The sequence below is a fragment of the Orycteropus afer genome, unplaced genomic scaffold (assembly GCF_000298275.1).
Source record: "Orycteropus afer afer isolate SDZICR_OR568_19922 unplaced genomic scaffold, OryAfe1.0 scaffold00013, whole genome shotgun sequence".
In the NCBI taxonomy this organism is placed as follows: domain Eukaryota; kingdom Metazoa; phylum Chordata; class Mammalia; order Tubulidentata; family Orycteropodidae; genus Orycteropus; species Orycteropus afer.
The window spans coordinates 21,225,754-21,237,221 of record NW_006921600.1 but is presented as its reverse complement, the minus strand read 5'-3'; the positions used below and the strand labels follow the sequence as shown (position 1 = coordinate 21,237,221).

At 41.6% G+C, this 11,468-nt stretch overlaps 1 protein-coding gene across 1 annotated transcript; it reads left to right on the top strand.

The window, feature by feature from the left end:
- The first annotated feature begins 226 nt into the window (after positions 1 to 226).
- DYRK3 (dual specificity tyrosine phosphorylation regulated kinase 3) lies at positions 227 to 9,888 on the top strand. The gene is made up of 3 exons (XM_007953219.2): positions 227 to 303; positions 3,319 to 3,430; positions 8,314 to 9,888. The coding sequence occupies exons 1-3, from the start codon at positions 227 to 229 to the stop codon at positions 9,886 to 9,888; spliced, it is 1,764 nt and encodes a 587-aa protein (XP_007951410.1).
- The last annotated feature ends 1,580 nt before the right edge of the window (positions 9,889 to 11,468 follow it).

The following is an 11,468-nucleotide window of genomic DNA, read 5'->3' as shown; positions in this document are numbered from 1 at the left end:
AGGCAGCCAGACCGCTCTCCCTTCCCCCCCCAATCCCCACCGCTCTTGCGCCCCTCCCGGCCGGGACCAGTCGGGAGCGACTGCGCGCGGAGTTGCAGCGTCTGTCTGGCTGAGAATCCCCGGGGAAGCGTCGCGGCCCGGGAGGCAGCGCTTCCAGGGCAGGTGGACGTGACACGCCGGAGCCTCCAACCGCTGCCCATCCCCCGTGGGGGTCTCGAGCTTGCTGATGGGAGGCACAGCTCGCGGGCCAGGGCGGAAGGATGCGGGACCGCCCGGGGCAGGGCTCCCGCCACAGCAGCGGAGGTAACGGCGCCGCGAGGTAACGGGCTGGGAGCGCCGGCTTGAGCGGCTGGCGCTGGCAGGCGAGGCCTGGGCTGGAGGCTGAAAGCTGAGCGAGCCCCCCCACTCCCCAGGAGGGGCGAAGGAAGGAATCCGATCCTCTTCCCGGGATCAGCCTCCTACCTTCTTCACCATGAGCCCCCTCCCCCATCCCATCTTGAGAGGGGGAGGGGGTTAGAGCCGAGTTAGGGAAGAATTTGCACCCCCGAGATCATCTATGCAGCTTTAGATCTGGGGTGTGATATAGAAGATTCCGAAAAGCTGGTACTTTTTGTGGGCTTTTTAAACCAACTGGGGCAGCCACGGAGCAACACCTTTGGAAGCAGCGCTGTTGCTCAGTGCAGATAACCAAGGGTTGAACTCTTGAGCTTTGCTGTTAGGGGTGCGGTCCGGCTTCAGATACGCGGGTAAGCGGCTGTGCTGGGTTCGGGTCTCTTGCACTTCCTACTTGGAGAGATTCCCTATCTTGCTTTGTATTTTATGTTAACTTCATTTTACGTTCCCCGCTTTATTTGTATGGAGACTTCTTTTGGTGAATTTCCTCGGGCAATCAGTCAGTAGGAAATTATGCAGGTTTTTGGTGTCTGTTTTTCTCTGTAAATGCGCCTGTCCCGTTTTGTTTTGTTGTGTTTTTGTTGTTGGCAAAGGATCAGTCCATCCAGAATCTTTGGTTCTTGATTGACTGTGAAGCAGTTCCCTGTTAAAGACAGAAATCATTCGATGAGAATGGGAGCCCACCAAAATACACTGCCATGGAGTCAATTCCGACTTTTAGTGACTCTGTCCGACAGGGTAGAACTGCCCGCAAAGGTTTTCCAAGGCTCTAAGTCTTCATGGAAGCACATTGCCTCGCCTGGCTACCGCGGAGCGGCTGGTGGGTTATAACCGCTGACCTTTTAGTTAGCAGCCAAATGCTTTAACCCCTGCACCACCATAGCTCCGTCAGAATGGGAGTATGTTTTATAAAATAGAACATTGCAAAAATATTTGTAGGGTTTTTGTTTGGTTGTTTTTAAAAAAAAAAAAAAACAGAAACCGTCTTTATTCCTGTAACACCTCCACCAAGAAAACTCTAGAACTAATTTCACAAAACAGCTTTTAAGGGTCACTAAACTTCCAGGATATTTTAAGACATTTAAAAAAAAAAAAAAAAAAAAAACCTTTCTCTGCAACATAGTCACCATGGTATTCATTGAATATCATGTAAATTGCTACAATGAAATGCTGACATGTATAACTCCGTATTCTTGGTGGCAGATGAAATACATTATTCAGGGCTGCCTTGTGGGTTAAATAAATCCTCTCTGTGTCTTTTGTATTCCTTTGCAGCAGTGAATAAAACCAAAAATCCACTGCTATCAAGTTGATTCTGACTCTTCATGAACCTTTAGGACAAAGTAGATTGCCCCACAGGGTTTCCAAGGCTGTAAATCTTTATCAAAGCAGACTGCCTCATCTTTCTCCCACGGAGTGGCTAGTGGATTTGAATGGCAGACCTTTTGGTTAGCAGCCAAATGCTTTAACCAATGTTAAAGAACAGATAAAATAGTCCTTAATCATTTAGTGCTTTGTCTCTACCACCCACCAGAGAATGAGGTGGGAAAAGTGAAATTCAGTGTATTTTGTACTAGAGAATCCTTTATGTATTTGCTTTCGTGTTCAGTGTGTTTTTTCTGCATGTTACATAGATGCAAGTAAGTAACTAAATAAATAGAAGACAGCCCTCAGAAGGCCTTTTATTTCCTGTCTGTAAGATCCAGAAGTGTAGAGGCTGGAACCATTCCCATTTTAACTTCTGAGAGGAAACAGGCTCAGAGGGGAAGGCAGTGCAGCCAGTGGTAGAGCTCCTATTAGAATCCAAGTCTCTGGTTAGTTTTTAGGCTCCTGGTTCAAACTAGCTTTCCATTTCAAGTAGTAAGTTAAATTAGATCCTTTTCATAGTCCCTCTAGTTTAACAATAGGAGCTCTGGTGGCACAGTAGTTAAAGCACTACTGTGCTAGCTAATGGTCAGCAGTTCAAACTCACCAGCTGCTCCTCAGGAGAAAAATGTGGCTGTCTGCTTCCATAATGATTTACAATCTTGGAAACTCTGTGGGGCAGTTCTAGTCTGTCCTATAGGGTGGCAATGAGTTGGAATCAACTTGACAGCAATGGAGGGTATAGTTTAATTACTTGACTGCTAACCAGAACGCTGGCGGTTCAAACCCACCAGCCACTCCTCGGAAGGAAAATGGGGCAATCTACTTCTGTAGTGATACTGCCTCGGAAACCCCGAGAGGGGTCACTGAGTCTGGTCCGACTCGACTGCAAAAACAATAACGGTGACTTAGTGGTTAAGTACTTGTCTGCTAACCAGAAGTTGGCAGTTTGAACCCACCAGCTTCTCTACTGGAAAAAGATATGGCACTCTGCTTCTGGAAAGATTAAACAAACAAACAAAAAAAAAACTCCTGCCATCTAGTTGATTCCGACTCATAGTGACCCCTGTCAGGTTTCCAAGGCAATAAATATTTACAGAAGTAGATAGCCTCCATCTTCCTTCCATGGAATGACTGGTGAATTTGAACCACCAGCCTGCTGGTTAGCAGTCAGATGCCTTAGGCACTGAGCCACCAGAGATTAGAGCCTTGGAAATCCTCTGTGGCGGTTCTACTTTGTCCTATGGGGTCACTATGAGTTTGAATCGACTCGACAGCAGTGGGTATAGTTTAACAGCATCCAGAAAGTAAGACTCAATTTTAAGTATTTTTAAATGCTAACCTAGAGATGCTATTCTTTCTATAAAACACACACAAGTTATGTTTCTTTTATTCCTCAACTGTTTGTATCAATGCCAAAATGCAGTGTAGATGTTTACAGTATTTATATTAATTGTTCTTTGTAGCAGGTATGAAGCAGTAAAGGCATACGATGCTTTGGAAATACACATTTATATTCTTCAGTTACTGACAGATTTTATCTGTAATCCTTTCAACTAGATTGGGGGATGGTGTCTATGATACGTTCATGATGATAGATGAAACCAAATGCCCACCCTGTTCGAATGTACTCTGCAATCCTTCTGAACCACCTCTACCCAGAAGACTCAATGTAAGTATGTGAAACAGTTCTTCGCACTGTAATTGTTTTAGGAACGAGGAAGTAGTACTTAATGCTCAAGATACAAATACTTAACCACTGACAACCTAGATTCTTGTTTATTTCCTTTTGATTTCTTCTGATGTTGGAATAACAATTACTGTGGTCCAAGTTTAGCTTTTCAGAATGATTTTGATTTGGAGCCTCTCTTTTCCTCTCAATCACTGGGATAAATATGTGGCACTGGGACAAAAATAACATGCTATGTTTATATGTTGTTGTTTTTGTTAGTTGCCGTTGAGTCAATTCCGTCTCGTGGTGACCCCATGTGTGCAGGATAGAACTGCTCCATAGGTTTTCAAAGTTGTGACCTTTCAGAAGCACATCACCAAGCCTGTCTTCTGAGGTGCCTCTGGGTGGGTTTGAACCACCAGCCTTGCAGCTGGTAGGGAAGTGCTTAACCATCTGCACAGTCCATGGACTCCTTTTATTTTTATATAGGATGATATACACGGAGTATTACAAAGCCTCCTTTTAATGAAAACAAAGAACAGAAAATATCCCTGAATTCATTGACCTGCAAGATAGAAATATAGCCCTAGCTTATTAGCATGCTAAAGTGAACCATTTTATAGATATAAATAAAATTTAAATGTGCAGTTTGGTTTTTAATGCATTTAATCATTTTGGGGACTGCAGACACTTAGCTTTTGACACTTTTACTTCAGCTAATAATAAAATTAATTTATGATCCCTCAGCATACATTGTGTAGTTGGGGAGAGCAGAGCATGGACACATTCCATGACGGGGAGAAGCTATCATCTAAATTCACAGTTTGCTACCTATATCATCTAATGAGAAAACTGAATAATTGAATTGATTAATTTGTAATACTTCTCTTCACATTTTTTGTTTAAGACCTAAAATTGTTTCTGTGTGAAAAAAATTACTTGGAAGCTTTAGTCAGTTTTTGCTATTAAAATCAATCTCTTCATTACTTTCAAAGCTGCTATTTCAAAGCTTAGGCTGAAAATATTTGGAAAGCTGGCCACCTTCTTTTTAATCTCTTTTCTGGAGTGCAGTAGGGCTTCCTTTCTATTCTTACTTCTTTAGTATGTAAAAACCTCTCAGTTCTCCACAACTACATACCACTTGTTGACCTTCAGATTTCTTGGCTTTTTGCTGCCTATCAGAAGATTCTTACAGGAAGTGCTTTGCAATTGATGTGTTAACATCTGACTTAAAGTTCATTTTATCTTTAATTCAGAGTTGACAGATGCTAATCACCTTCCAGTAGGTCAATTAAATTGTACGTTTCACGATCAAAATTAATTTAATTCTTCCTGTATGCAAGATATTCCATTCTAACCCAATCACATCTTTGCAAACATGGCTGAGAAAAATATTTTTTTAATCTTTTGGTGATTCTTACAGTTCGTGACTGCCATGACTCCATCCCAAGACCTTGTTCCTCTTTTCAAAAAGTCTTTTAGCTTCACTGTTTATCCAAGGTACTCTTGCATTCTCATTGTAAACTATAAATCAGTCTGTCCATAGGCTTTTATTGGGTTAAGGCAGGGATTTAGTGTCAGGAGTTGGGAGACAAAATAGTGTTTTGTATGTAGATGAGAAAGATATTCCTTTTCTGAAATCCTCATCACCATCTTTAAGACTTAGGTAACAGCAACTCAAAAGACTAGATAGGAACCTTAGGGGACAGTTTAAGTTTATGTTAATAGAGGAGGAACAGCTCAGAGAGGAAGATGAGAATGGTAGCACAACTCAAAGAATGTAATAACCATTATCAGTAAATTGTATATTTAGAGACTGTTGAATTGGTGTGTTTTGTTGTGTACATTCTCAACAACAGGTACAAAATAAATAACTTTTTTAAAAAACAGATCTTTAAGACTTGATTAAAACTGTAGAAGATTCTGTTTGAAATGTCATGAGCCCACCAACTTCATTAACAGTGTATGTGAAGCATTCTTAAGAAATAAATGATAAATCTGGCATGATCTGCTTTTTTGGAAATACATAGTTAGCAAAGTATTTGATACAGTGATCATATACATTGGTTGGTTATTGTGATTTTTAACCCTAGAGTAGAAATATATAGTGTTTTATAACTGTTGTACTTTGATGTGTATGAACATTGTAGATTCTCTTAGAACAATGGAAGGAAGGTTTTATTTATAGCACAGCACACTTGATACATAATTGATTTAGGCCAGTATTTGAGTTATTTACAGGAAAGAAAGCTAAGGAGAAAATTCCTTCCTGTTTGGAAAAATTCCTTCCTGGAATTCTCTAGATATATTGGAGAGCAAAACATTGATGATCCATAGTGGACGAGACCTGACATTTTATTGTGTTCTGTTCTGGGAGTCCCATTTCAAAGGAGACATAAATAAAGTACAGCCTATGTTGAGAATGTGAGTAGGATGGTAAGAGGACCTGAACACATGTCATGTGAGGTAGAGAGGATGCAATGGGGATGATGAACCTAGAGAAGAATGGTGGGGGCAGGGGATAGACTAGCCCCTTTTAGGTATTTGACAGGCTCTTACATGAAATTTAGACACTTCATGTGGTTCCAGAAGGCAAAACCAAAACCAATTAACTGCTATCAAGTTGATTCTGATTCATAGTGATTCCCATTGGGTTTTCAAGGCTATAAATCTTCACAGAAGCAGATTGTCTCATCTTTCTTCCACAGAGTGGCTGGTGAGTTCGAACCATCGATCTTTTCGTTAGCCAAATGCTTTAAGCACTATACCACCAGAGCTCCTTTCCAGAAGGCGAAGTAAAAATTAATTTGTAGGAAGAGAGATTTAGGCCCACTTTAAGGGAAAATCATGAGTCAGGAAATCCAAATGACATCCTTAATCTTATTGTAATGCTGTTGTTGTTGTTATGTGCCATTGAGTCGGACTCAACTCATAGCGACTCCTCCTTGGGTTTCTGAGACAATATCACTACAGAAGTAGATTGCCCAACTTCCTTTCCAAGGAGTGGCTGGTGGGTTTGAACTGCCAGCCTTCTGGTTAGCAGTCAAGTGCCTTAGGCACTAAGCTACCAGAGCTCCCTATCTTATTGTAATAGTTCTATGGAGATTAAATTTCTTTTGTGTATCATTCTTACTAATGCTCTGCATCTGAGACTCTCTCTTTATCACAAACAGAAATCAAGACCTCCAGAGTCAGCGCAGCCTTACATATAGGCAGAGTAAGTGAAATACCCAGAGAATGGACCCTGGACCACATATATGTTTCCTACCAGCTTATCACTGATAATGGGAGTTCCTAGAGTCATTCCTTTGGGTTAAGGCATGGATCTTCTGTTAAAGTTCAAATACTCCTGGAGAGTGACACCTTCAAAGTAGGTTTTATGTTGGGGATAGTGGATGCAAAGCGTCCGTGCATCTGAAGGGGAAGTCCAATTGTGGGGGCCTGCATTAAGCAGAAGGCATATGTAGTAGTGCTGGATGCCTGGTGGAGGGTGTATAAGAGTTTTAACCTTAACGTATTGAGAATCTTACCTCATTGTGACCAGTGTCTTAAAAATGTCTTATTGTTTCTAAGGGTCTTTCATACATCTTATTAATTATAATTTGATTCACACAGAATCTTGCTAGTTGGTGTTATTATCCACATTTTACAGATAAAAAAAACAGACTAGGAAAGGTCGAGTAACCTGCCCAGGAACCTCATAGCTTTTAAGTAATATAGAAAGGACCCCAACCCAGGTCTTCTGACTTCTTATATTTTCAGGATGTTTCCTAAGACTCTGGCAATAAATATGTAAAAACATTAGGGTTCTGGAGTAAAAATTTTAAGAACTGACTGAGATGTATGCAGATGTTTATTTCTGTTTTGTAATTCTAACTAAAACCAAATACATGTAATTATAATTCTTTCCCTAGTTCAGCACAGTTGACTTTCTAATAGATAGGAGTTCCTTGAGAACACCTGTTTTTCAGCACTTACAACAATACATAATAAGTGTTCACATGCATGCTGGATGGGTAGATGGATGAATATGGCATGCTTCTGTTTTTACATCCCTCAAAAAGGTGTAGTTGTTTGATGTGATTGTTGATAGGAAAAATATTGGGTTGTGTTTGCATTATAGTAAGGTGTTTTAAGTTCTGTCTGCAGGCCCATTTATTTTCTTGACCACTGCGGTTCTGTGTTACAGTAGCAAAGAGATTATCTCTGGTCCATATTCACCTCTGTATTTTAAAACTAAATGCCAATTGTACTACAACTGCCTACAATTATACTGGCTGCTTCACAACTAGATTAGGGACTGTTTAAGGTATTTCAGCACTTGATTATTTTTTTTATCCTTTTTCCACTGTTTGTGTTTTCATTTTTTATATTATGCCTTTTATAGTTTTTAAAATAGGCCAGGTGTTATTGTTTGCTTAGGTTATATTCAAATTTTATTTTCTAAAGATTTGGCCATTTTGGATCATTACCTTTTGATTTTTTTGATGTGTCTGGAAGCTTTGCTGAAATATGTCCACCATGGGTAACCCTGCTAGTATTTGAAATGCCGGTGGCATAGCCTCTAGCCTCACAGCAACATGCAAGCAACCACAGTATGACAAACTGACAGAATGCCAAGAGACACTATAGCCAGTGGAAATATATTGTAGGTCCTAACTTCCCACCTGGGAGCTCTGGTGGTATAGTGCCTAAGGCACTTGACTGCTAACCAGAAGGTTGGCGGTTCAAACCCACCAGCCACTCCTCGGAAGGAAGGTTGGGCAATCTACTTCCATAGTGATACTGCCTCAGAAACCCAAGGAGGGATCACTATGAGTCGGGTCCGACTCGACGGCACCTAAAAACAACAACAATATTACCTTCATTTTTCTCTTCCATAGATTACCACTGAGCAGCTGACAAGAGACCATACTCAGCGCTTTCTGAATGGAGGTGAGATGAAGGTAGAGCAACTGTTCCAGGAATTTGGCAATAGAAGATCTGATACTTTTCAGTCAGCTGGTGTCACCGACTCTGAGAAATGCTCTCCTACTGTTTCTCAGGGTAAAAGTGCAGATAGCTTGAATACGGTAAAATCCAGCAGTTCATCCAAAGCATCCAAAGTGGTGCCCCTGACTCCAGAACAAGCCCTGAAGCAATATAAACACCACCTCACTGCTTATGAGAAGCAGGAAATCATCAGTTATCCAGAAATTTACTTTGTGGGTCCAAATGCCAAAAAGAGACATGGAGTTATTGGTGGTCCCAATAATGGGGGATATGATGATGCAGATGGGGCGTATATCCCTGTACCTCGTGACCACCTAGCTTATCGATACGAGGTGCTAAAAATTATCGGTAAGGGTAGTTTTGGGCAGGTAGCCCGGGTCTATGATCACAAACTTCGACAGTATGTGGCCCTGAAGATGGTGCGCAATGAAAAGCGCTTCCATCGTCAGGCAGCGGAGGAGATCCGGATTTTGGAGCATCTTAAAAAACAGGATAAAACCGGTAGCATGAACGTTATCCATATGCTGGAAAGTTTCACATTCCGGAACCATGTTTGCATTGCCTTTGAATTGTTGAGCATAGACCTTTATGAGCTAATTAAAAAAAACAAATTTCAAGGTTTCAGTGTCCAGTTAGTGCGCAAGTTTGCCCAGTCCATCCTGCAGTCCTTGGATGCTCTCCACAAAAATAAGATCATTCACTGCGACCTGAAGCCAGAAAACATTCTCTTGAAGCACCATGGACGCAGTGCAACCAAGGTCATTGACTTTGGGTCCAGCTGCTTTGAGTACCAGAAGCTTTACACCTATATCCAGTCTCGATTCTACAGAGCTCCAGAGATCATCTTAGGAAGCCGCTACAGCACGCCCATTGACATATGGAGTTTTGGCTGCATTCTTGCAGAACTCTTAACAGGACAGCCTCTCTTCCCTGGAGAAGATGAAGGAGACCAGTTGGCCTGTATGATGGAGCTTCTGGGAATGCCACCACCAAAACTTCTGGAGCAGTCCAAACGTGCCAAGTACTTTATTAATTCAAAGGGCCTACCTCGTTATTGCTCTGTGACTACTCAGGCAGACGGGAGGGTTGTACTTGTGGGGGGCCGCTCACGTCGGGGTAAAAAGCGGGGTCCCCCGGGCAGCAAAGACTGGGTGACAGCACTGAAAGGCTGTGATGACTACTTGTTCATAGAGTTTTTGAAAAGGTGTCTTCACTGGGATCCCTCTGCCCGTCTAACCCCAGCTCAAGCATTAAGACACCCTTGGATTAGCAAGTCCGTGCCCAGGCCTCTCACCACAGACAAGGTGTCAGGGAAACGGGTAGTAAATTCTACAAATGTTTTCCAGGGACTGGGTTCCAAACTGCCTCCAGTTGTTGGAATAGCCAGCAAGCTTAAAGCTAATCTAATGTCAGAAACCAGTGGGGGTATACCTTTGTGCAGTGTGTTGCCAAAACTGATTAGCTGATGGAAAGCAGTGTGCTCAGAAATGCATATACATCTATTTTTAATTCTCTTGCAAACCTGCAAATGGAAGAAGAGAAAAAAAAAATACAAGCCCATCGTTGGATACGTTTTGTTAGACTAGACTTCTTTTTTTAATAGGCAAAACATTTTTATATGATTGTTAAAACTCTTCAAGGGCTAATTACCTAACCAGCTTATATTGGCCATCCTGGAATATACATTAAATGACTTTTTATAGGTCAATGTATCTTTTATTATTATTCTTGTCAGATGTACTAAGCTATGTGTTATTCTCTTGGCTTAAATCCCTTTCTCTCAAGGTAGAGGGTATGCCAAAAAGTATATCTTGACCTCCACTTGCTTTTCATCTCCCACAGCGTCTGTTCTGGAGGGTAGTTTGAGACGTGGTGGCAGTTGTGGGTGAAAGGAAGTTAGGTCCCTTGCCCCAGCCGATCATTCTCTGGGCTTATTCTAGGTGAGACGGCTCACAGCAGACTGGGCTGGCAGAAGCACCGGGAAGCTGTGGTCACTTGACGAATTGGTGTCAGTACTTTTCAATGATTCATTCCTCTTCCCTTTAATTCTCTGATGCAGGGTATTTGGGTTTTTTAAAATTATTATTTTGCCTCTGATTTGTTTCCCAGGCCTGCAAAGCATTTCATAGACATCCTACCACGTTATCAAATACCCTTTTACAGTACTGGCTTTTCAATGGAATCATTTGCCTCCTCTTCCTCTTTCCTCCCCCACCCCTCCTCCCCTATCCCCAAAGAAGTTAAAGCAGCTTCTTTGCCCCTAACTGACCCAAAGTGTCAAAGGAGAACCAGGATGAGAATTGGGACTCCCTAACTTTTTACTTCATGGACCAGCCTGCTTGCATGCGTTTTAATGGACTGTCTTCCTTATAAACCAGGTAAACCTGACTACAGTTTCAATGCTTTCCCTCCTCTTTTTAGCCACCTTACTGTGTCACAGTTTTCCCTCCTTCAACTTAAACCTAAGGCTATTCCCTGGATTCTGAGTGAACTTCAGTTATAAGAAAGCTCTACCTTATTTGAAAATCCAGATTATTGCCCCCTTTTTCTCCTCTTATCTTCATTCATTTCAACAGCTTTTTTTTTTTTTTTTTTTTCCTGTGAAGATAAAAAGTGAAATAATTGCTGGCCAAATGTCTTAGAAGGGTGGAGAAGGGATCATAACTAACTCACTGCTACTGTCCCCCTCCCCCTAAAAAGAAAGACAAAAAAACAAACCAAACTCACTGTCTTCAAATGGATTTTGTTATACCGACCCTTTAGGACAAAGAAGAGCTGCCCCATAAGGTTTCCAAGGGTGTAAATCTTTTTAGAATCAGACTGCCTCATCTTTCTCCCATGGAGCGGCTGGTGGGTTCAAACTGCCGACCTTTTGGTTAGCAACTGAATGCCTTAACTACTACACCACCAGAGCTCCTCTGTAAAATAAAAGTATGTCCAAATCCTATTCTGAAATAGAGTTCTTAGAATGAAATACTCTCATTTTTATTTTTCTAGAATTCAATTTCTATGAATACCACAAGATTGGAAGGAGAGTTTTTAGTTG

What these genes read in the sequence shown, in the direction of transcription:
- DYRK3 (XM_007953219.2), top strand. Translation starts at nt 227, where the DNA reads ATGGGAGGCACAGCTCGCGGGCCAGGGCGGAAGGATGCGGGACCGCCC. An exon ending in CTCCCGCCACAGCAGCGGAG is followed by an intron (nt 304 to 3,318) that starts GTAACGGCGCCG and finishes CCTTTCAACTAG; the next exon opens with ATTGGGGGATGGTGTCTATG. An exon ending in CTCTACCCAGAAGACTCAAT is followed by an intron (nt 3,431 to 8,313) that starts GTAAGTATGTGA and finishes TCTCTTCCATAG; the next exon opens with ATTACCACTGAGCAGCTGAC.